At 31.5% G+C, this 27,637-nt stretch overlaps 2 protein-coding genes across 2 annotated transcripts in view; both read right to left on the minus strand.

Moving 5' to 3' along the window:
- Positions 1–812: 812 nt before the first annotated feature.
- LOC127737710 (monocarboxylate transporter 12-like) lies at positions 813–18,174 on the minus strand. Its single transcript, XM_052248560.1, has 7 exons — positions 18,075–18,174; positions 8,015–8,245; positions 6,320–6,463; positions 4,912–5,174; positions 3,072–3,450; positions 2,606–2,731; positions 813–1,088 (listed from the first exon to the last, which is right to left on the minus strand). Exons 1-7 carry the CDS (start codon positions 18,076–18,078, stop codon positions 901–903), a joined length of 1,335 nt encoding a protein of 444 aa, XP_052104520.1. The 5' UTR covers positions 18,079–18,174; the 3' UTR covers positions 813–900.
- A 2,763-nt stretch (positions 18,175–20,937) lies between these two features.
- LOC127737711 (uncharacterized) overlaps positions 20,938–27,637 on the minus strand; it is a 95,846-nt gene continuing 89,146 nt past the window's right edge. Inside the window, exon 9 of the mRNA XM_052248561.1 lies at positions 20,938–26,207. Within this exon, the coding sequence (XP_052104521.1) occupies positions 25,876–26,207 (332 nt within the window). The 3' untranslated portion in view covers positions 20,938–25,875. The remainder of the gene's footprint in view (positions 26,208–27,637) is intronic.

Consider the following 27,637-nt stretch of genomic DNA (forward strand, 5'->3'; position numbering starts at 1 on the left):
TGTTTGGACTAGTATTGTGAAAATAATTGTATGTATATTAAGATTATATATTCGTTACAAAAATACGTCACTGTTTGTGATGTCCTGTGCTGTCTGTCGTTAATGCACGATGTTCGTTGTTATTCTGCGGTTTACATGTTGTAACGACTATTATATTATTTATTTGTGCGTTTCTCTGTGATGAGTGTTCTTGCGTGTGTTTGTGCTGTATTTATGTCATGTAGTGTTGTCATTTTTAACAATATATTTTGACATTGCCATATAAGCGGGAGGTTTGGCTAACCACAAAACCAGGTTCAACCCACCATATTTTCTTAAAATGTCCTTTACCAAGTCAGGAATATGGCAGTTGTTATCAAATAGTTCGTTTCTATGTATGTTGGCGTTTGTTTTTGTTGCACTTCAGTGTTTCTGTTGTTCCTTTGTTTTCCTCTTATAGTTGATATATTTCCCTCGGTTTTAGTTTGTAACCTGGATTTGTTTTCTCTCAATTGATTTATGACTTTTGAACAGCGGTATACTACTGTTGCCTTTATTTAGATGTATAGACTCTCTTTTTTCTTGTTTTATTATGCATTTCATATTCAAAGGGATAAATCAAATGTAAATGAAAATAACACTTTAAAAATTGTGTGCGTCCGAAGCTAATCTCTGGATTAACCTGCACAAGGAATGACACAAACATGTGTAAGCCAGTGGTGTGTACATGTAAATATGTAGAAATGGAAGTTATGCAACTAAACTTACTTAAAGAGTGTTATTTAGTCCAAGAATATTATCAATATATTGAAAGTGAAATAAATCATTTTTTTAAATATATTGTTCCAAAAGTATTGTTTGTACTGATTTGCTTATGAAGAGGGTGGTTTAAACTAGTAACTTTTATTCAATTTTGCAATTTTAATTTTTTGAAAATGACCCATATACAGATGAGTTAGGTTCATTTTGTTTTTTTGATGGCGGAAACACGCTATATGTTTTGGCTGATATTGACGCAAATGGAATCATTATAAAAGCACCTAAAACAAACATTCCACATCCAATATAGTATGATATCCCATTTGAACCAAAGTGTTCGCTCAGGAACGCTAAAAGAAAATGAGAACAAAATTTAAATTAATTTCTATAAAAAATATAAATTGGAAATAACATGAAAACATTAAGAATAGGTGATAAATTTTGTATTTCATATACCTACAATTAAAATGGAACAAACTTATCATGGAAGAACCATATGTATACATCATTTGTTTACAGTTGTGAAATAGCAACACCTCCAAAATATCATAATACTGTTTTGTGATAAAATCTTGTCTTCCGTAATTCAAATATTTTAAACTAATGGTGTAAGAAATTATAACAAAATTACTCCAAGGAAAATTCGAAAAGGGGAAGTCCATAAAAACTGACAAAATTAAACGCTTTAAATCAACAGAACAAGTGAAAAACAACTGCCATATTCCTGACTTGGTACAGGAATTTTCTTTGAAAAATAGCAGGTTAATCCTGATTTTATAGCTAGCTGAACCTCCCACTTGTATGACAATTGTTTATAGTTCCGTTATATCGACAAAATAAGTAAGCAACCCAAACATGTTGAAGCCCGTACTTTGACCTATAATTGGTTACTTTTTACACATTGTGACTTGGATGGATAGTTGTCTCATTGACACTCATACCACATCTTCTTATTTATAGACATAATAGGTTAATGTGACAATAATTTGGATCAAAACTGTGTAAACATACAACACAACTGACTTAAAAATTCAAACAAACATACAAATTAATCTAACAAAGACGCCAACAAAAAAGGTGTAATAGATAGTAATAATTCATCATATATACCATAACCAAAAGTTTGTACGCCAGACGCGCGCCTGGTAAACAAAAGACTCATCAGTTACGTAATTTAGACAATGACGTCATCTCCAAAAAAAATGCTTTGTGCGTTGATAGTACATACCGTACATGGTATACACTTTCTCGATAAAAAAAAAGAAAGAAATAAGTTAATAGATATACAAGGGTAAACAAATAAGAAACAACACTGTAAGTCTCCGTTGTGTCCAAATCGCACCTCAGGACCCACCTGCACCAGGAATGCCTACAGTTAAAAAGTAATGAACCCAATGACAGGATGCATAAATACCAAGTCACATCAAAAGTCATACTACAAAAAAAAACATAATAGCACGAAGGCAAATAAAGGGGAAACTAAACAGAATAAAAAGACAATTTCAGCAGCTAGAGTCTATAACTTAAGACCATTTATCTATTAGGTCTTGGTATTTTCCGATGAACCTTTTTAGAAAAAGGACGAGACGTTTTCAAGTCCCTGGCTCATAATTTTTTTTTCTCAGACATCGATGACGTTTTACAAAGTCTGAGTAGCAGCTATTGAATATCGTATGAATTGAGAAATGTATACTCCATACGCGGGTGAAGTTGTAAGTCAAACATATTACATAAAATTATCATAGACACCACGATTATAATTTTGTACGCCAGAAGCGCGTTTTGTCTACAAAAGACTCATCAGTAACGCTCGAATCAAAGAAGTTAAAAAGTCCAAATAAAGTACGAAGTTGATTTATTATTTTACCTGTAAAAGGACTTCCTACTGCAAGTCCTATTCCAGCTACAAAGTAAGCTATGCTGATTCCTCTTTCGTAGTACTTAAGCTTGATAAGGTTAAAAAGACTAATATTCCAGCCAACACTAGACGCTCCTTTTGGAAAAAGAATCAATTAATTAAAGATTACAACCATAAGTTGACCGAACTGATTCAACTTTCCATTTAGCATGTATGCTAAATTCTCTCTCTCTCTCTCTCTCTCTCTCTCTCTCTCTCTCTCTCTCTCTCTGATAAATGTATATCATATGATAAAAATATAGAGATCGAAAATATCAGATATCATTATCAATAAAGTATATCTGAAGAGAAAGTTTATACAGTACAACATTCTTACTAAGTCTTTGCTTTACGATAAAAAAGAATTAACCTCAAATTAAAATCTTCAATATAACATTTTGTACACACAACCGTTCCTTCTTATGAATATATTTACCTTCAAAATATCCATAAATAATCATGAAGATCATAAATTCTTCCACTTTTGTTGAAAACGGTACCATTAACATTATCAGCCCACTGCAAGTCAAACATATTATCCAGAACTTTACCACATGGCTCTCACAACAATGTGACAGAACGCCAAAAGATATTCGGCCAAACATATTTCCAATTCCACTAACTGCTATTGCAAATGAAATATCCTTGACACTTATTCCAATTGACACAGCATGTCTTGGAATCTGAGTGCTTGGTATATACAATGCAGCCATAAATAGAAAGTTTGTAATCATATAAGCTATGTAAGGTGGTTGCAGACAAAAGGAAAAGTCTACAGTCTCTTTATTACAACATACTTTCTGTTTATCCTCCTCCTATACACAAAACATATAATGAAAAATAAATGATATAAATTAATGACATCAAATTCCATACAAACTTGTCAAAATCCAAAGCATAAAGCTTTTTTCATCTCAAAGTCAAATTGAGGCTTGAATAACGAAACAAAAGCTTACATCTCACTGCGAAGCATTGACTTCTTGTTCTTATTATATTAATATATTTTTAGAGGCGATATATCTAAAGGTTGCACTTTTGTAAATATACATAATGTAATTTACCATAGGGACTCTTTTTACGGCTAAAACTGTTCCACTTTTACTGTGACGTATCGTAAAAAATGATATCCTAGAATGGGAAGTCCACATGCACTACTTTTTTTTTTTTTGAAAAGGTCAAAACATATAGAGTTATGTGGTATATTTTCAACATTTATATACCTCGAACTTCTAAGAGTTTAAATAAATTTGTTCTGAAATTCTGTAATGCCCTTCCCTTTACTTTGAGTCTTCCCGAGAAGACCGCTACCCGACTGTCTTTGAAGTGATAAAATCCCCAAGTTGTGTCTCTATGAAATGAAACATGGAGATTATATCGGGGAACCAGTAGGTAAACAACATAAAATATCCATGAATATTAGGTATCTCCCCAAAAGAGGCGTGGTTTGTGAATCAGCTGTATTAACAATGTGTAACCTAAATTCTTTAAATAATTATTATTTATGTTAACCTTTCGCTTTTTGAATTGGCTTCACTTGTTATTTTATTCATTAATTAAAGAGACAAAAGGTCCGTAATGAACCCACACTCCACTGAGAGCATTCTTCGATTTGTAATTCTGCAATATAGTTTGGCGCATAACTTATTAATCGCAAACTTAACGCCGCATGCACATATTTTCAAATGTCTACTTCTAGATTCTGTTTTTCTAGTAGATATATATTGTGTTACTTTTGCAATATAGTATTAGACGTTTAGAATAAAGAGTGCATGAAGTTGACTCAAAACTTTTACATATTAGCTTTGTATGCACCAAACTGTATAAACTACGAGGTATGTAATGATTGGAAAGCTCCTACTGAACTATAGATACCATTTCACCCTAAGTCATTTTAATGTGAAAACAACTGAAAATTATAAATAGACAAGAATCGTGTAAAATCAGCAACCACTGCCTACGTTTTCTGATGATCTCAATCAAAGGAAAATAGACCCGTTATATCTACTATAGCAAAAATGTGAAATAAATGCTAAATGAACCAGATTTCCGGTACCTCAATATCGATATGAATGTGTCATAGTTTTGGGCAATCATATTATATTTCATGAAACAGTTAGTTCTGTGATTTGTATATTGGCCTCGTCTATCTTTCTAATCGCACTAGAATTGCTGGCATCTTACCACTTCATTTTTAAACGATCGGAAATATTATTTACTTAACTGTTTACAAACGAAGATCGACACTTTTACTATTTATAAATCAGCTATATACTTGCACTCTTTTCTTTGTTAAGTTGTTTTCTTTCAGATGGAAATATTGCTGCCCCACAAGCTACTATATTAAAGCTCAAACCAGCATGAATAAGCAATGCACCGTTCAATCCATATAACTCTGCAAGGAACCTTATTAAAAGTGGAAACGATAGCATACCAACAGAAGCGCCAACTACTCCAAACGATACGGAAAGCATTTTAGCTTTTTGGAAATATCTGTTAACTGCAATTACCATACTGACCCTTGAAAATGAGATTCCGAGACCTGAAAGTAACTTGACAATTGAAAAGGCGACAGAAATTTCATACAGTAATGACAGTTTTATGACATAATTGAGTTGAAACAAATGGATATCGTATAAAATAATTATAATAGCAGATTAAGAAATTTTGTCTTACGATACGCTATGGCTTTATATATCATATGACATGATATGACTCAAATTATAAATGTGGTTAAATCGTGAGCAGAAAAGGCAATATGCTCAAGATTTCTTCACACAAAAGTAAAATACCTGTGCGATCTATTTAACCCTTATCGAAAATTTATTCCACAATTAATTGGATGTTTTTGTGATCCCAGCTTGAATAGTTTACATTAACAGTGTGAAAGACTCTGATCAGATGACAGTATCCATAGAGCTATAAAAAAAAAGTGATTCATCACCAAAGTTTAAATTTCGTTAAACAGAAATAAGGCTTTTCTGATAGTTTGTACGAAATTATGTAACACATTGTACTAGTATGCTGTTTTTCTCCAAAACAGGTATATAAAATTTGAAACAATTAGTTGTGCTTATACTTTTTTGTTTATTTTGTATTTACCCAATATCTCCTTCATTACGCTTCTCTTAATTTTACACTTTTTATAGATTTTGCTTAACAATGCTATGTGTACATATTAATATTTTGTTTGAATATTATTATAAAAACTGTTCACATTTCTTATAACATAGATAACATGGATATTACATTATAAGTGACTAGGAAATAAAAGTACTGCATATATGCGCGCCAAATGTCATGCTTGTATGCAGTCATTTTAATATACTTCTCATTGTATACATGTATGACTGTGTATTTACAAATCAAGTAAACCCTCAAGAAATTCCCATTTGACAAAAAAACTGAACTTCCAACCATTTAACGAATCCAAACGGACTAGACGAAATATTACCCCTAATCTTTTAACTGTCGAACGAACCTTTTGCTGAGAAATATCGCAGATGATGCATGGATAGAAGAATATTGAAATGCAACCTTATGGTGTGGATTTTGAGTGTATTTTTGTTTCTTCATGGTTTTGTCCTTCAAGTTTTAGTCCCATTTCTGTATTAATAATTAACTATTTTCAAACATGAAAAAGCATCGTTAAAAGAATTTTTTGAAACAGCTTCACTTGATATTTACCTGGAATTATACCCATTGTTGTATATAATAAAGGGAATGACGTCACAAATATAGACGTACTGTATCCAATTAGATTTAAAACTCCTCCAAGGATCATAACAGGTCTCTCTCCAAACTTTTCAACAAATGGCATTGCAATAATGGCTAGAATAGACAAGTGATATTGCAGTTCAAAAGAAAACATGAGTTTCAACACGAAACCAATCTTAATATTTTAGGGAAAGATCAAACATGACTGAAATTACTCTTAGTTACACAGTTTACTGTACTAATTATATGGTAATAGATGTGGGAATATTCACGTTGTTAAAAGAACTTCGTTTGAGGTTGTAATCGTTTTAAGGGCAGAGAAAGAGAGCGTCCTACAATCACAATTTTTCCAAATAATTAGCATAAATTGCATTATATTTGAATCGTATGAGGAAGAATTAGAAAAGTCCAGGAAACGAATTGTACGTAGATTGTAAAAAAAAATACTAGGTTTTATGTTATCAACGTCTTTCGTTCACATTTGGAAAACCTTTAATTACTTGTGATGAATTTATTTCCGGTACTGTTTTCTTAATACATGTTTGGACGTTTAGATATGCACGCAGACAAATCACACATTCGATCATTTGACGCATCTCTGTGTCGATATATGATCAATCAATCTACTTACTATTCAATAATCAACTTATTTTTCGATCAATTTACTTATTCTTCTATCAGTCTACTTATTCTTTGATCAGTCTACTTATTCTTCGATCAGTCTACTTATTCTTCGATCAATTTAATTATTAATCGACCAATCAAACATTTAATTGTTTGACATATTGATGTATCAATGTTTAACATTGATCAATTTAGCATTCAAACCACCTTACTTTTTACCAATCGAACAGTCGATGATTGGACGTATGCATGTATCCATATCTATTATCGATCCATCTTCAATTCGATATTCCTTCAATCAATCTAACATTTAAAATCGTTTGACTATTTTTATATCGATATCTAATATTATCATGTAATCTTCTTATTTTTGCATCAATCAAAAATTTAATCTTTTCACGTTTTCATGTATCGATATCTGATATCGATTAATCTCAATTCAATCTACATATCCTTAGATCATTCGATAGTTTGACGATTTAGTGTATTGATATTTTATATCAAATAATCTACCATTCAATCTACTGATCCTTCGATCAATCAGACATTCAATCGTTTGACATATCCACGTATAGATATCTGATATCAATTAATCTACCTAACAACTTTAATCCCTGTTTTTTTTTGTTATTGTCAAACGGCAACTATTACTCTTACAAATATTTTTTTGCTTTCAAACATTCCTCAACTATAGATAAGTGCCAGAATCATGTGATGATAGTCTTAATCGCCCTGAGTTAAGATAATGTTTGAATAAATTCAACAATGACTGCTTTCTTTTTAGTTTTAACAGACAGAAATATTTGGGACAAATTCATACGACATTCTTGGCTTCAGATGACTATTGCATTACAGGAGATGGTAATCCTGTCGATATACCTGGTCTTAAATCCGATTCTGATTATTTTCACTTACATTTTGTGTAAAATGAATGATTTCTTTCATAACATTGTATAGTATGTGTCATGTTAGTTATTTATAAAAACCTTCTACTAAATATCTTAATAAAGTTGTAAGTTCACTAAATATAAGGTTACGTACCCCCTGAGTGTCCTACTGCTGTATTCAATGCTCCTATCACCGTTGCTGATGTTAGGTTAACTTTAAATTTGTCCATTATATAGATATAGTATATTCCCATTGCACTCGTTGATCCCACTGACAGAAAAGTTAATACAAAATAGGCAACAACTATAACTAATCCCCAGTGGCAACATGCTGCTACTTTGGTCAATTTCTCCAAATACTTATTCATGTCGTAAGTTAAACTGTCTTCAAAAAAAAAACATAGATTAATTTGATAAGATTGGAAAAGAATAATGTGTTCGAGAATGAAATTTTGCAGACTATTACCTTATGCAGGCACGACAAATATCCAGCTGAACATGTCAGTTTGAAGAAAAATAGAGTGAATTAACTAATTGATATTATTTACACATTTATAAAGCAATAAATTGATCAGGAAAGAATAGGGAATAACAGATGAACGTAACTCCTAGATAGGCAAAGAAAACATTCATAATATAAGACACATTCCGATTTCTAATTCGTTAACTGAATTCATTGATTTATATTTATTCATTAATTTATAAATTTGATTTCATTATAGAATATTAAAACGTTTCGGAAAAACATTCTTGTAGCATCTACACTTTAATAAAATTGAGAATGGAAATGGGGAATGTGTCAAAGAGACAACAACCCGACCATAGAGCAGACAACAGCCGAAGGCCACCAATGGGTCTTCAATGCAGCGAGAAACTCCCGCACCCGGAGGCGTCCTTCAGCTGGCTTCTAAACAAATATGTATACTAGTTCAGTGATAATAGACGTCATACTAAACTCCAAATTATACACAAGAAACTAAGATTAAAAATGATACAAGACTAACAAAGGCTAGAGGCTCCTGACTTGGGACAGGCGCAAAAAAGCGGCGGGGTTAAACATGTTTTTTGAGATCTCAACCCTCCCCTATACCTCTAGCCAATGTAGAAAAAACAAACGCACAACAGTTTAACATAGTTAAATTTAAACTATATACCTTGCAATATCTCAATATACTATCCCAACATTTAAGCTATTAATGATATGAAGAAATGTACAAGAAGGAAATAACTTATCTTCAAAACAATGATTGATATTTTCACTAAGTTTACTCAGACCCACCTCTTACTTTGGTATTGTTGAAGACACCACTATGGTTGAAGAGCGTAATTAAATGTGACTTATTTATTACATCATTTCAGAATATAATGCGGATAATCTCGTTTATCAGATAAACCTATTTAATGAAATAGATTTGATATATTTTTGCGTAAATGTAACTTGCATCATTTGGATCTGGTCCCCCTTGCTATAATCACGTGACACTTTACCCTTGTATTGATCTGGCTTCCTTTTTTGATCAGTTGAAAATATAAAAAATCGTCAAAAATTTACGCCATCCGTTTTTAACTAAAATATGAAACTTCCGAAAAGACATCGTAATCCTTCAATAAAGAAATTTCAGAAGCCAAGAACAGCTAAGAAATCCCCCAAAACAGCAAATCGAGACGACTTGATCAGTTGCAATCATCACGAGGATCACGTATACCATCAACGGCCATTGATGTACGAAGACTCAAAACTCAAAACACTGCAGTATCAGTATACATGACAGTGATAGTCCCGAATTTATCAGTGACACATAGACCGGTGATCAGTATTACCATTTTGTCTTAAAATGTCCTGTACCAAGTCAGGAATATGGCAGTTGTTATCAAATAGTTCGTTTCTATGTGTGTTGGCGTTTGTTTTTGTTGCACTTCGGTGTTCCTGTTGTTCCTTTGTTTTCCTCTCATAGTTGATGTGTTTCCCTCGATTTTGGTTTGTAACCCGGATTTGTTTTCTTTCAATCGATTTATGACTTTTGGACACCGGTATACTACTGTTGCCTTAATTTACGACAGACCCTAATCAACAGGAGATCTTACACAGGATCCCCAATCAAATCACAAACCAGCACGATTCAAACCAAGTAATACAACAAACGTCGGAAAAGCAACCGATACAGCATCGGGAAGTCAGCAAGACAGACCACAACTCATTCAGGAAAACATCCTTCAAAGTTAAAAGGTTATCTCTGATCCAGTGATTCTTCAATCTGGTAGTAGCAGTTTGCAGATACCTTCCAACAAAATCTTGTTTTTTTTTAATTTGTCAACACAATTTGATTCACAAGGGTTTGGAGCTTTTTCTAGTCCTTTCGATGCTCATTTACAAATGGACCAATTGCCTATATGTTTCAAGTGTTTTCAAGCCTATTTAATCTTACATTCAGGTCAATATTAAAGAAAATATGGAATGGTGAGTTCATAGACCTGAATATACACTACAAATCTACTGTGGACCTTGTTAACGATCCAATTTAGAGGGTGAACTGGCAGTGAAAAGTGTTGTTTAGTCCATAGTTAATCAAAAGAGAAGTCCCATTGAAAGTATATATTTATATATATATATGGACCTTAGCCTTTATGATTTACGGTAGTGTAATGTTAGAAAAATAGTTTAACAATGGTTTTTAGTCCTTCAAATACACGCAACAAGTCAGAATAAAAGCCTTAAGAGGTACCTTTGATAGCTAGGTTGAATATGATGACCAATGTAGATTAAAAAAAGCTATTAAAATATATGATTTCAGCTTCCCAATAGTGAACTTCCAATTTATATGAAGCAACAATCCAGCAGTGCCTGTATATGGTGTATATATCTCCCAGTTGATACGATATTGCAGAGCCTGTATTTCCTATCATAAGTTCCTTGATAGAAGTTTGATGCTTACAAGGAATCTATTAAACCAAGATTTCCAAGTGGTGAAGTTGAAATCATCCCGTCGAAATTTTACGGACACCATCACGAGTTGGTTGACCGCTATGGAATATCGGTTTCACAAATGACGACGGACATTTTCCAATTGACGTTACCACAATCCCGTGAATGTGACCTACAGAATTAGACTTTTCAACGATGTTGTACTTAAATGAGCAACACGACGTGTGCCACACATGGAGCAGGATCTGCTTACATTTCCGGAGCACCTGGGATGATTTTTGGTCGGGTTCGTGTAGCTCAGTCTTTATTTTTCTATGTTGTGTTTTGTGTACTGTTGTTTTTTTTTTGTCGTTTTTCGTTTTTTTTTTTGACATGGCATTGTCAGTATGTTTTCGACTTATGAGTTTGAATATCCCTTTGATATCTTTCGTCTCTCTTTTGAAATAGAACTTTCAAAGGGAAATAGTAGTAACCACTAATTACACAGTGTCAAGAATTCTATAATTTGGAGGATCGGTCATAATGTAACACAACGCCAATTCAAAATTAAAAAAAACAAATTTTTATCTTGCTTAGATATTTAAAGAGTCAACCTTGGCATGCATGTAAAGTGATTTTCCCACGTCGAGTCTTTTGTCATCGATTAAGTGATGCCAATTGCAATTTGCGTATGCCCAGAGTAACCAGAGTAACAAGGGATATGAAAGAAGACCTTAAGATCTGGTTACTCGAATGGCAATGGTACAACCGTAATTCCTGACAAGTTCGGTGTATCTAATTCCAATTTCGAACTACTTTTTAATGTCAGTAGCTGAATGTTGACGAACTATGGTGATTAATTGCTTAACAAAATTATTAATTTTACACAACTGCTGCTATATATTTTTATTAATTCTAAACTATATAATATTGTTTGCAATTAATGATATAATATTTTGATTCTTATGCAAAAATAAAACGAGTTAAATGAAGTGTGTGCCCTTTTTCGGTAATGCTAGTTTCCAACTTTTCTGTTCAATTTGAATGCATGATAATTGTCTTACAATTTATTTTGACCTTTGCATCCTTCTTTGTTGTATTTATATTTAGCTTCATTTGGCCGTAGGCTTGGCAACCGATAAAATCGAGGAGGTTTGATTAACAAGGAAACCAAGTAAACCCATTGTTGATTTTATCAAAAATATTCTTTTGATAAAATTACCAAAGTATTTATTGTTTTATTTCAAACAATGTTTCTTATAACATATATGTAGTATGTTAGTATGTTAAAATATGTTATATTTTAATGGTAACATACCGAGTTCAAGGAATATATCAGAAATCAGAGCTTTTTTCTCGTAAATTTCCTCATGACTTGCTTTTTAACCAAAATGAGGATTTTAGGCAGCACACGAATCGAATTAAATTTTATTCATTTGAAAGTCTAGTAGGTCCAGCGACATTCAAACTATTCCGTTTTTTCTATCTTCATAAGGCATGAGACCGTCAATCTATTCAAAGGGTTATGGATGTATGTGCCACTGATAAGTCTTATGCAGACGAAACGCGCGTCAGACGTAACAAATTGTAATCCCGGTATCTTTGATGATATTATTTAATTTGATATTTGGATACGAGACAAAACTTTGAAATGACATACTCAACAAAGTGTGAGAACAGACATCCTATAAAAATCAGTTGATCAAGTCTCCAGGAAATGTGCGGTTTACTTAAATACGATACATATTGGTCCGGATAATAATCTCATCGCACCCCCATCCTGTAGGATGTAGATATTGAAGAATACAAGTAACCCATCACCTTACGTATTTAATTAATTAGTTTCCGAGTAGTTAAGGCTAATTTGTACCAATTTCTTAATTAAATTGTATCAAAGATAATTTCCAGTCAAGTGAGCAAATTCTATTAGACGTTATTAGAGAAACATGGAGGTACCTCCTCTTCCAATAAATTGTATCCAAGTAACTGAACTTATATTATTGAAACATCAGTATAAAAAGACAATTTAACAACTTCCGGCCTAAAAATATGCTGAATAATAGTTGATGTTCTACATGTTAGATTGATTCATATTTAAGACGAAAATTTATTAACACTATAATCCAATACGGTAGGCTCTAAAATGATGAGTGAATTGGACGAATGGCGGGCATTTTAGTCTGCCAATGAAAAAGTAGAGTATGTAAGATAAGAACCAAACTTTGCTTTGCAACAGGCAACCAACGTACCCATCAAAGTGTAGTTGAATCGTTTCTATAACATGCAGACATCGTGGCACTATTCCTATTTCATGTATCAGACTTAAAGTGATCATTTTGACCGAACGAGGGTATAAAAACATCCCAAACGGACACCTCGCTCGAACATGGTTTTACTACAGGTGTGAGAAATTGAGGTGGCCATATTTCTATACTCCAGTCAACTATTGGTATTGTTTACTCTGGGAGTATATGAAACCATATGTTACTCCCTCTGTATTATGGCCAAAAAAAGAAAAAGAAGTACATATGCAAGCAGTTTTGCTTTGAATAGATTCTTTAAAGCGAAGATACAAAATGAAGATTAGAAAAGTAGAAGTAGAAATTGTGCGTTTTCTTCTGTACAGATTGAACTGTTTTTGACTCTTGATTGTCACAGATGAAGTATTATCCTAAGAAATATACCATATCTGAACATTTGTTTAAGAAGATATGATTTCATAATCAACGTTAAAAATATATTGAGCTCGCTTACATTAACACCGACCATTCAATTATATTTTTAATAGCCTTTGTGGTTGATTCAATTTAATTTATCATATTAACTGGTTTAATCTTCTGTGCTTGTACGTAACTGAAAATATTCTTTGTTATTCCAATGATGGAGTAATTGAGTTCTCATATACATAGTTTTACCAAATCAACTCTTTTTTGTGCATTCGAAGCGGTTGTCTTGATTTATCTTCATCATGAACGATCAAACCCAAACATTCTAATACCAAGAACGTATCAAAATAAACACGAAAAGACTGATATGACTAAGAGGGAACTCAGAAGAATTGGCAAATTCATCTAAGGTATACTTTGTCTGAGGGATTTGGAATGTAAGTCTTTTTAATAATTTCTAAATTTTGATATCAATGGAAAATTTAAGAAAAGTTTGTTATAAATTATATTAGTACTGAAGCATTGACTATTGAGTTGATGAAATCCTGAAGGACTAACAGTTCATCAGCATTGGTAACGACTCGGTACAAGTAAAAAATGAAATTAACACTTATAGTTTCTTGAAATATTAAAAAGTATAAAAAGCCATGAATCATAACTTTCAACTACCTCAGGCAAAGTTGACCTTGGATGGATTTGGCTATTATGTTCAGGTGCTTTTTGGTCATATAGCTTTCCATCTGTCAATTCCTAGATCGATATCACCCCCAGTTTTTGGTGGGGTTTGTGTTGCTTAATCTTTAGTTTTCTATGTTGTGTGTTACGTACTGATGTTTTATTTTCGACTTATGAGTTTGAATATCCATGTGGTTTCTTTCGTCGCTCTTTTATACATCCTTGGCTTTCAAATATTCAGCTTTGAGTTTTCTTGATGAAGATGAATTTAGAAACGTACTTCGGACGCAAGAAGAGTTGTTTTAATTTTTTTTACTTCGAAATCAGTAAATGTTTGTTCGGTATAATTGCATTAACTAAAAGACAGACGGAAGATACCAAAGGGATATTCAAACTCATCAGGCGAAAACAAACTGACAATACCATGGCAAAAACCCAATAACGACGAAAAGACAAACAACGATACAAAAAACACAACATAGAAAACTAAAGACTGAGCGACACGAACCCCACTAAAAACGTTGACATTGAGTTGTCTATTGGACATCAGCTCAGGCGTCAGTGATTATCTATTACATTTATTATGAACAATTCTCATTTAATTGTGTGGTTGTAGGTATGTGAGTGTTTTTATCCCAAAATCTTTGCAATATTTCATTGCAAAACTGAAAACGAAAGCAGACCATGAATATAACTATTTCGTCACTCTTTTATATTTATTATTTGTAATGAAAATGAAGAGACCCTTATTTGGAATCGCTTTTAGGTCTGAAAAAACTAACATGCAAAACTTCTGAATTTGTTATTATGTCCTTGAAAAATTTTGTTTTATACGATATTTCAAAAGAAATCATTAATATACCCCTGTAGGTTTTTCAAATTATTATTAAAAATAATAAAAATGATAATGATTATAATAATATTATTAAGAAAAAACAAGAATACCTTTGAAGAGTTTGTTCTTAGAAGAATGTTCCCATTTTTGTCAGTAAACTACTTATCCGTGAGTGTATCCTCGTGCACATTTTACTTTAAAAATAATAGTTTGTTTAAACAATAAAAAAAAAACACACAGTCACAGTACAAGTATTCTTAATATTAGACAATGCACAACCATCAAATTAAAATACTGTCATTTCAGTCGGAATACGTTAGGTAGTTTTGAATAAATATGTACTTTATATGAACCAGTGAATCAGTTGGCTGTTACAATGTAATTTCTACTCCAACACTACCTTTATTTTTTTGTTTAACAAAAAAGGTATGCAATTGTATGGTCATCTGACTTAAAGGGCTTGTATAAGTTATTGATGTTGTCTATCTTTATCAACTATTAATGAAAAACAATATAACTCTATAAATTTGGCGCGTCAGATGCGCTTTTCTGGATTTACTTTCATCAGGAATGCTCATATCCAAATATTTGAAAGCAACGAATCAGAGTTCTGGACTAAAACATTCCATCCCATTTTGATGCAATGACTAGAATTGCTCTCAGAAGTGAATTGAAATTTAAACAAAAAATTTAAAACGTGCCTTCCAAGTCAGACTTTAGCCATTTATTCTTGACGTGTATAAAAACAAGTTTTAACGTTTAAAAGTAAAATTACGGAAAATGTAGCGGATACATCCAGGATATTTCATGTCAGCCCCGGATATATTAAATTAAAACATATGTTAATACAATGTTAATTTTAAGACAACTTACCATTGTAACCAGGTTTCCAGTTAATATCTTCTGATTTTACAGAATGGTTTATTGCGGGAAAACATCCTCAATAAAATAACTTTTTAAATACAACTACAAATTAATGAATTGAAGATTTTATAATAAAAAAGCATCCATAAAGACCATTGACAATACACATATGACATGAAAAGTGCTTTTACTATTCTTCTGTTCCAAATGACTGTGAATTAATGTTATTCTTTGAAAACATTTTAATTATAACATGTTTTATTAGTTTTAATTTAAGGTGTTGGTCACATTTCAACATTTCATTCGCTGTAATTTGACTATTTAATGTATTATCAGACAATTCGTGATTCCAATTTATTAATTGTCAAATTTCTCTGGAAAAAATGAAGACCAATTATACACAATGTTAATAGCAATGATAACTGATATTCATTTCAGAATTATTGGTAAATATGCTTCCAGTGAAAACTGTCGGAGTTTATATAGTACAAAAAACATTTAGATCGGCGATTTTGTCAAATTTACTATCAAATACAGCACCTTTTTTGTTGGCGTCTTTGTCCGATTTATTTGTATGATTGATTGAATTTTTTACTGAGTTGTGAAAAGTAAAATGACAAAAATACCGAAAGAAAATTCAAAACGCCCCTTATCCAATGTCAAAATCTAAAGCTCAAACACATCAAACGAATGGATATTCCAAACTAGGTACAGGCATTTCCTTATGTAGAAAATGGTGGATTAAACCTGGTTTTATAGCTAGCTAAACCTCTCACTTGTATGACAGTCGCATAAAATTCTTTTATATTGACAACAATGTGTGAAAAAAACAAACAGACATATTAGGTGAAAATGTCAAAAATTGGGGTACAGGAGTCAACATTGTGTTATAATCTTAATCACTATAAAACAAACAACTATGTCATTTTTCTTCGGAAAATGCAAGTACCAAGTCAGAAACAGGACATTTGTTTATCACTCGTTTCGTTGATCTATTGATAACGTTTTATTTTGTCACTTTTTATGGATTTCCCTTTTTGAATTTACCTTGGAGTTATTCTTTTTTGTTTATACAAAATCTATTTGAACACAAATTTGTTGGAATAATGTAAAAAGGCACTTGAAATATATGGTTCTTGTTACAATTTTATCTCAAATGACGTTCAAGTTAAGTTACAGTCGATCGCTTATTTGCCTTACTGAAATCGTTACAAATTCTGCCGAAGTTATCAAGCAGACAAATATAATAGAATTCGTATAAGTTTAATAAAAATCATGTTTAAAGAAACCATGTTTTAATAGTATATATTGCTTAAATCGACATTCTTTAACTGCAACTAGCTTTAGTTCTAAATATTATGGATTGATCTTCAGGAAATGAATCCAGACAATGACCTCAGTAATTAGAGAGGTCTTCTGGTATAAACATCCCTGCACTTTTGATACATATTTATTTCTATATCGTTTTAAATTAAAAAAAAAAAGAATGTAAATCCCAGAGTTTCCTATTTTGAGATAAGAAAATGGTATGCAGTTTGTGTAATATGTTTACAAAAAGTGGAAACTTTACTATTCTGTTTTCACCTAGCATTATGTCATCCAAAAATTACACGTTTAGTAGAAATAAAAGATGAGAGGAAATTTTTTATCGTCTAAGGGAAAATGAATATGATACCTAAAATTGAACATGTATTCAAGAACAGGGGAATGCTCAGATTTCAAGGTATATTCAGAAAACAAGAAAATACCTATATACACTCCTCCTTTGGGAAATCGATCCAAACGGAAAACTTGGAACATGCAGTTACACTTCTTTCCAAACAATTAGACTGTACTTTCACAAATGACTAGTGAAAAACATGAACGGACGTTCATATATATATCCATTGGTTGTGCATTTATACATTCTAGATGTAGTAATACATTGGACATATAGTTTATATATTATTTATATTGTGTGCGTAAATCTACTTACATTTTTTAACATATTAACATAACTAAGAAAATAGTCGGTTTTTTTTAAAAACTTTTATGTAAGTTTAAAACAACTGAAATCGAATTAATAAAGATACAGAAAAATATTTTATAATTAAATATTCGGCAAATTACCTGATTGATAAAATGACAAAACAAAATCACATTTATATTAATACTAATCAATGATTTTCATTTTGTTGTAGTCAATGTATAACGTGTATACATACATATTCGATGTATAGATTAATGTTTAAACCAATTATTAAGGGAAATGATGTAACAAAATTTTACTCACACATCAAAACATCCTCGTTTTTAATGTAGACAATATTTTCCTCCTTCTTTTACTGGCTTAAACTTTTTAATTATTACTTATTTGTATCAGGAAAGCTTGTTAAGTGTATCCCTACACTTAAAAGTACAAGATGTGTAGGTGACAAATATTAACATGACTAATTTGTGCTTTTTAATATGCATTTAAGTTATACAGATGTTTAAGCAGTATAATGACGAGTCTGAAAGAACAATTAAATGCTTGGCCGTGATGTTTGTAATGTCGGATAACAAAAAAGTTTATTATGCATATGCAATAGCAGTGTTGAAATACTAATACAGGGTCAGGACGTCTTTTATAGAGACAGTCAGATATAAGATGATAAATTTCTGTTTATAGTAATTTAAGTTCTTCGTTTTTATCAAAATATAAATAAGGAAACTAAAACAAAATAGTAAAAGACAACGCGATGAAATAAGGCAGTTAGTTCTGTCGTATGACTTTGTTTTACATTTTCATTTTAAAACTTGCTATGCGGTATGGGTTTTGCTCATTGTACGTACGGTGACATATAGTTGTTAACTTCTACGTCATTTGGTGGAGAGTTGTCTCATCGCCAATAATACCACATTTTCCTTCTTTTTTTTTTAATAGAAACCAAGATACTTAATTTTATTAAAAAGTACAAGTGAACCCTGGAAATTACGACGAAATTTAAAGGCACTTTTCGGTGTTTAAATGCAGAAATTATATGTCATATCGAACAGTTCATAAATGAATATGGGTTTGAGTCCTTAAAATAATTATATAGATATGAAACGATTTACAGACACTGAGTGATATTCTTTGGAGTTGAGTCGATGACTCTCTGTTAATAGTTAATATAAAAACTTATGGTCAATGAATTGAAAAAAAATTTAGGTTTGATATATTCCTCGATGTTTGGCATTGAAAACAATTATAAATTACTACTGGTACGTGGTAAAAGCCTGAATGAAGTATGTTGCCTGGGGTATAGATGAATTGGAGGTCAAGTATATCTTGAATATGATAGCCAATGACCAAACCATATAAACCCGTGTAATTGGTTTTCCAAAACGACAAAACGATTTTAGTTCGGGATTAACAAATTAGAATATAACTTAGGGTTTTAAACTATTTTCATACTGGGTACAAAAACAAATAATCATGATTCATTTCACTAAACTTCAAAACAAAGACTGTTTACACATTAACATTTCGACTTCAGCCAGGAAACTAGACCTCTACTTTCCAAAACGCACCTCAGAACGGAACAGACAGTGCTTGCCTCCTTTACAGCATGTAATGTTATCTATCGGAAGAGAGAGGGATGGGAGAGAGGTAAATGAGTTCTTTAACAAGAAAATTATACCCATAATTGAATAGCAGTTTCATTAAGAATCCATGTCAAAAGAAAATCAACAGTATGTCTGGTCGTGCTTAGCTCAATTTATTACAGAAATCGATAACCATATGTTTATATAACAGTACTATAAAAGATAAGTTCCTCTAAAATAACCAATCCATACTGCAAGAGGTACTGGTTAGTGACTCAGAAATGGAGTCAGGCCGTGACCGGCAGTACTAAAGACAAGTTCTTCAAGACAACCAAGCCACACTGCAAGACTTACTGATCAGTGACTCAGAATGGAGACAGGCCGTGACCGGCAGTACTAAAGACAATTTCTTCTAAAAAACAAAGACGTACTGCAAGAGTTACTGTTCAGTGACTCGGAAATAGAGTCAGATGGTGATCCGCAATACTAAAGACAAGCTCTTCTAAACAACCAAACCATACTGCAAGAGTTACTGGTCAGTAACTCAGATATGGAGTCAGTCCGTGACCGGCAGTAATAAATAAATTTAAAGGGGCAAATATCAAACAAAAAATAAATAAATATATGAATAAGTATAAAAATGAATTAAAATTTTATTTATCAGTTAAAATATGTATTATGTTAAAACGATATAAGAATATTAAATAATTTAGTTTTGCAATCCTGCTAAATAAAGGCAACAGTAGTATACCGCTGTTCGAAAACTCATAAATCGATAGAGATAAAAACAAATCCGGGTTACAAACTAAAACTGAGGGAAACGCATCAAATATAAGAGGAGAACAACGACACAACAAAAATACAACATTAAAATGTAACACACACAGAAACGAACTATAATATAACAATGGCCATTTTACTGACTTGGTACAGGACATTTTAAGAAAGAAATGGTGGGTTGAACCTGGTTTTGTGGCATGCTAAAACTATTTTTTATGCAGTGAAAAGTATATATTAATTGACATTTTATAAGTAATTTAATGTGAAAGCATTTCAACCGTACCTTAAGTGTAGAACATGAAGAAAGTCTTTCGTCAATTGAGAAAAGAGACATAATTCAAAAATAAAAATATAGATAAAATAGAATTCCTAGACTGTTTACCTGTAATGGGCACGTCGGATGTTTCAAAAGATATCGATATACTTGTAATGTTTAATGGATAATGTAGTTATTCATATATAATTTTAATTAAGACAAGTTGTACAGTGGCCATTTGGCCAAATATTTCATGTTGATGACATCGCAGAGCTATTGCAAATGACATTACATTACTGCTCCGATGTGACCAGACTATTAAGCCCATTTATTTACTAATAATATTAACATGATTCATATTTATAATATGATATGAATCTTTAAAGGATTGAAGAAATAATATCACGGGCTCTTTATAATAATCCCTTCTTTGTGAAACGAACTACACAATAAGAGTTCTACAGGTCAACATACGGTCGTAAGCATAAGACAGATTCAGATTATATATTTTATTAGAGTCTCACCACTTATATACATATAATACAATCATTATAATATATACATTGTATAAAACAGTAATTTTATAAGTTAAAATACAAGTGCCATTCTATAAAGAATTATGAGAGACTATAAACATTCCAATAAATTATAACTTTGATAAAACATTTCAGGTCTGTAAAACATAAAACTGTCTATAAAATGTTTCAGTTCTATAAAATCATAACTATCAATCAAGCATAAACAAAACTATTTCTTCTACTTAGAATATTAAAGTAGGTCTTGGCAAACATATCATAACAATCAGTACTTTTAAAAAGATATATCATCAGATAAAATATTAAAATCAGCATTTTTTTTTTAACTTCGTAAAATAATCTTCCACGCAAATCTACGTATAAAGAACAGTCTGATAAAAAGTAAAATAACAAAAATACCGAACTCAAAGGAAAATTCAAATCAGAAAGTCCCTTATCAAATGGCAAAATCAAAAGCTCAAACACATCAAACGAATAGAAAACAACTGTCATATTCCTGACATGGAAACATGTTTCTCATCTTCAATCGGATTATTACATAAAAACAAACTCATTCATTTACAGTTTTGTTTTCATAGCGACCTGGTTTTTTTTATTCGCAAAGAGGCAACATCACATCCAAATTTAGCAAATACACTTCTGTATTGACTTGAAATGTTCTTACTCAAATACATCTCTGTTTCAAAAACATCTTTAAACAATTAATAAGACCGTAATTTTTTTCCAACATTTTGTGACAATATTTTGTTACTGTAAATTCAGAAATTATTGCGAGGTTTTTATTAATGCGAATAATGCGACTCGGTGAGTATCGCAATGATAAAAGCTCGCATTCTAATATCTGATGCATGTATCTGCTTTTCCTGAAATCGCAATAATTAATATCGCATTTATGTTCATTTTTCAAAGATCGCAATAACAATTGCACGCAATATTTTCTGAATTTACACTATGCTGATTTATCTTATATTTATCAAATAAAAAATCTTCCAACTGTGTTATAAAATTTTTATGCAACACATTCTCTAAATTAGTGTATAATTTAAATAGCATTCTCTAAAGTTTGTCATAATGATGTTACACTAGTTTTTCTTTTTATTAATAGCATTTCTAAAAGCCCGTCGAAAAAGCGTATAGTTCACTCTGTTGATATAATATTACATCTAGCCCAATGTCTAAAACCATAACTCCACTATTAACACATGGAGGTTTCCAACCCATATCCCAATTAATGTCATCACTAGGTTTATATTTACCAAGACCCATAAAAAAATGGATAGCTCTGTGCTGAACGGCATTAATGCATAAAAAATATCTAGTGCCCCAGATGGCTGCACCATAACTTATAACTGTCCAGATTAGACTATCAAAACCTTTGGTATATATATTTAAAAAAACAGTCCATAATAAGCGGAGACAAGTACCTTTACAAAACTTCAAGCTCTAAATCAAAATTTGTTAATTAATTTCACAGGGACTTTAACAAATATGCAATCAACACCAAATATCTCGAATGACAAAAAATATATTAAGATAAACAAAGTACTGATTAGGTTGTTGACTTGTGAAAAGCACGTGCACTAATTGTGGTTTGCTTAAACTGGTGTTGTTAAGGCCAAATCTCTTTCCTTTTAATGTTTATCAGTCTGCACGAGGCACTAGTATCCCAGATGGCTGCACCATAACTTATAACTGACCAGACTAGGCTATCAAAAAGTTTGGTATATATATTAAAAATTTCAGTCAATAATAAGCCGAGACAAGTACCTTTACAAAACTTCTAGCTCTAAAACATAATTTGTATATTAATTCCACAAGGACTTTAACAAATATGCAATCAACACCAAATATCTCGAATGACAAAATATATTTAGATAAATAAACTATTGACTTGTGAAAAGCACGTGAACTAATTGTGGTTTGCCAAAACCACAAGTCGTTAAGGCCAAATCTCTTTCCTTTTAATATTTATCAGTCTGCATTAGGCACATTGAAATACAATCGGATTCCAGTTTAGGTATGCCATTAATCGACAACGACTCATGTATTTTAATTTTTGGTAAATGAGAACAAAGGGAACTCTTATCCCTTGTGCCTCGATGGCTATCTACTATTGTTGTATATTTAGTCATTGTTATTGCTTTCTTTATTTCCAACATTCCAATGGAAACTATACATGTTTATTCAGAACGAAAACATGTTTATTAAGTTCTAAACAGTAGACCGATAGATTTAAACAAACGCATATGAACTAATTTTAGTAATTTTAGTAATTTATGAGCAGGTTTTGGTATGCTACTCATTTTTTTAATATATTATAAATTTACGCTCTTTTACTCAAAATGAGTTTTTCATTTTCAGTAACTGTTAAAACTAGTATTTCAAACGCGAAAAAAAGAGAATACTGAATTATTTTTAAATCAAAAAGATTTTGTTGAAAAAAAGATGCACTGCAAGTAATTTTAAATGTTATCAATTTTCTATAACAAATTCAAACTCTTTTTTTATGACCATATCTTCTAGTTCTTTCAAATAGAATCGGACACTGCCATTTGTCTTGAATTACTGTTATGAATGATGAGTCAATCGGAACATTCGATGGTAAAATTTAAACGTTCGAAACACACCAATTGAAAGATAAACAATAGTTTCCACTAACAAAAATTGCTTTGTCTTGGAAAAAAAAAGTTTTTTTTATGTCATATCAAATAGTTTTTGTCCAAATGTAAATAATTATCTATAAATCGGAGCTTAAAGCATCTTTTTATTGGAATGTTATACTGTTCAACTTTTTTTCCAACATCTGTTGTGTATACGACAGAAAATTAATCTCTCATAAATTTTGTACAATCGAGAAATAAGTTTCACCAATATGTAACCGATTTTTCATACACTATATTAAGTCTGTTTTTAATAAATATGTAATTAATTAAGCCCGTCGACTTCTAATTAGATTTAATACAGGAAACTAATGGAGTCGACCTAAGAACAACATTTTTCATATTAATTTGTTTCACTGAACTACATTAATGATTATTGACGTTTGTTTACGACACAAATTTAACATATCAAGTAAGTTTTGTAAATTGCATAAACATGTGTTTAATTAAAATGTAGCCTTAATAGAAAAATGTCCCCTTACAAAGAGAGCATGTTACCGTATGTTCTTTTGTGTACAGTTGTTAATCTGTCTATTGATCAGGTTTAAAAATAAATCTAAAGAAAACCTTATTTAACCCCGCCATATTTTCATGTGTCTATACTAAGTTAGGACCCTTTTAATGTTTTTTTTCTATTGCTTGGAGAAGTGATGTGTGGTGTATTTCTTTGAATGTTTCTATTAAATTCATTCATAACTTGTATAAATTCGGAACGATTAAGAGTTTGTCATATTGTGTAAGACACCTTCTTTTGTTGAAGACTGTATGTTTCCCTCTTGATCAGACAGTCTGTTTCTATGTATGTTGGCGTTTGCTTTTGTTGTAGTTCAGTGTTTCTGTTGTTCCGTTGTTTTCCTCTTATAGTTGATGTGTTTCCCTCGGTTTTAGTTTGTTACCAGGATTGGTTTTTGCTTAATCGAATTATGACTATTGAACAGCGGTTTACTACTGTTGCCTTTATTTAGTTATGTTTGTCGTTTGGTTGCTTAAAATATTTATTGTGAAAAAATGATTCAACTAACCGAAAAGTTCATAATAAAGTTATCGTCGGTTATAAATTTATTCAGCATAAAAATACAAATTGAATTACTTTAATTTAATTTTCGATTCAGCCAAATAGACCTAACGACACATCATTTAAGAATTGAATGCTTATTTTTATAATTTTATTGGTATGTAAAAGCGTTGACCGAAGCACATTTTGTATGTCTTCATATTAAAAATATGCGCACGATCAACGCTTTTACAACCATAGAACATAAAAAGAAGCATTCAATTTCTATAATTACAATGTAATGCTACAACTATGAAACTTTTTGTTTGTTTTTCAATGCATTATTTAAGCATTGCCACGGAAAGCACTTGCAGTTAAAGCTGTTGTATTTTATACGGAAATAAAAATATATGATATTGAAGTTCCCCGGGATTGTTGTCAGCATATCAAAATTACGGATTCTAATGAAACATTCATGTAATGTAATTATATAAACGTATAAGATATAATATAACATTAACCTTTATTGGTCAATATATTCTCAAAGAGGAGGAAGATTCAATATTTATCCGGTTATAAGAGCTTTTTCTGGATTTTCTTCACAGAACAATAAATCAACAACAGCAATACTGGAAATAGTTATAAATGTTACATGTATAAAGAATATTTGGGAGCATTTGGTTACAAACCTATCATATCAAAGGATAAAAACACATATGTTAATGAACATCATTGTCATTCTAGCCTAACATTGATATTTCCGCATGTCAGACATAAAATCCCACATCAATGTTACATAACTCTTGCATTAGAACCATTAGCAACATATCACTCACATGTAACTGATACCAGAAAACATTTGTTACATCTATTTTATTCATTTCAATACAATACTTTTGGATACGTACAAAATAGCTTGCATTGAAACGATATGTAGTCTTGACTCGTTTCCTGCAGTGTTAATTTGTAACACGAGGCGAATCCGTTATAGATCAATTAAACGTTACGGACCTAGTTGTATTAAGCATTGGTTTTTCTATCAGAGTCTATTAACACTAATATAAAACTATCCAATCTGGTGCATAGTTAAATTTGTATGTATGTATAACTCTACTATAGTTTTTTTGATTGTCGCTAATGATAACTATTAATTTTTTGTTGAACAAATATACATTATCGCTACGATGAGTACACAGTGCAAGTTGATGATTGCTTTCCAAACCCAATGAGATGTCTGAAGTACACCACAATGTAATTGAGCAATGATAAAACCAAAACAACAATGATATAAATTGGTCTCACTTTTTTTTCACTCCCCACAATAGTTTAATGTTTTGTGTATGTCTTGTGATCGATGTCACATCTATAAACAATATCAAAACAAAAACAACGGACAATATAACAATCCCTATATACCCAATACTTCTAGCTGATGGTCGATCGTCTTTCATACTTATTCGTTTGTTGATTAGAGCTGACAAGTTGGATTTATCAACTGTCAGAGTCTTTTCCAATTCTTTTATTTTGGGCTGTAACCAGACAACAATTTCATCGTATGTCATATTGGTTACATTGTGTGATGCCCAGTAGTCTACTTTGGAGCGGTATGCACACGAACAAGGACATAAATCTGTAAATATATTAAAAAATAATGTTTACAATAGCAGTATGAATAAAAAACAAGAGGCTCTCAAGAGCCTGAATCGCTCACCTGTATTTCAGAGGAGAAGATTTTTAAATGTTAGCAAACTTGATGAACAAATTGTGTAAAATTGTCTTTAAAGGGCAATAACTCCTTAAGGGGTCAATTGACAATTATGGTCATATTAACTTTTTTTGTAAATCTTACTTTGCTGAACATTATTGCTGCTTACAGTTTATATATATATCTATAATAATATTCAAAATAATAACAAAAAACTGCAAAATTTTGTTAAAACTACCAATTCGGTGGCATCAACCCAACAATGGGTTGTTCGATTCGTCTGGAAATTTCAGGGCCGATAGATCTTGACCAATTAAACAATTTTACCCCTGTCACATTTGCTCTAAAAGATTTAGTTTTTGAGATATATGCCAAAAACTGCATTTGACCATTATGTTCTATTTTTAGCCATGGCAGCCATGTTTGTCGATGGATACAAACTTCGGATACAATTTATAAACAAGATACCCTAAGGAACATTTAGTTAAAGTTTGAAGGTAATTGACCCAGTAGTTTCAGAGGAGAAGATTTTTGAAATAGTTTACGACGACAGACGACGACGACAGACGACGGACGACGACGGACGCCAAATGATGGCATAAGCTCACATGGGGCCCGAAGGGCCCCGGTGAGCTAAAGAGATGGAATAAACGTTAACAAGACAGTAACCCTCAGATTAAAAAAAAAACGCAAAGACATCGATAGGTTAACAAACAAGATTATCATTACCATTATTACATTTTCTCCATATAATTTCAGTATTAAAAAAACTTAATATTTAACTGTTTTGACACACTGTAAAATTGTCTGTTCACCAATTATGAACTGTTGATGGCCTCATTAGAATACTTATGTCATTGGTCGATTGAATTTTTACATTACCCTTTTTTTTAGTTCCAAATCTTCATCGGCCCAAACTCATTGTACCAAGAAACAACGTTCATTACATCATTTTTTATTTCTTTCAATAAAATTTATTCACATTTTACTGTTTCTGATCATGAGTAATATTTGATTCAACAAACACCTTTATTTTAAAAAGAATTTATCACGAAGGACGAACTGTCACTTACGAAGAACATATCCATTTATAAATGGGCTAGCCACGATGGCTGCATCAAGGTCGATCAAAAGTGTGAAAGGTCTGAATTTTTTTTTCCTATGTTCTTTATAATCGCTTGATAAAATGAATTGCATTAGCATACATCAGGTACATGAACGGAAAATCAGAAATAACATCAATATTTACATTTCTTTATCTATTAACAAATAAATATTATTTTGGAATTAATATGCATCGACCGATACATTGTGTGTAAAGTGGTCATTATACCTTTTTTTACTTTATTTTGTTG

Source organism: Mytilus californianus, unplaced genomic scaffold, assembly GCF_021869535.1.
Source record: "Mytilus californianus isolate M0D057914Y unplaced genomic scaffold, xbMytCali1.0.p SCAF_4, whole genome shotgun sequence".
Taxonomy (NCBI): Eukaryota; Metazoa; Mollusca; class Bivalvia; order Mytilida; family Mytilidae; genus Mytilus; species Mytilus californianus.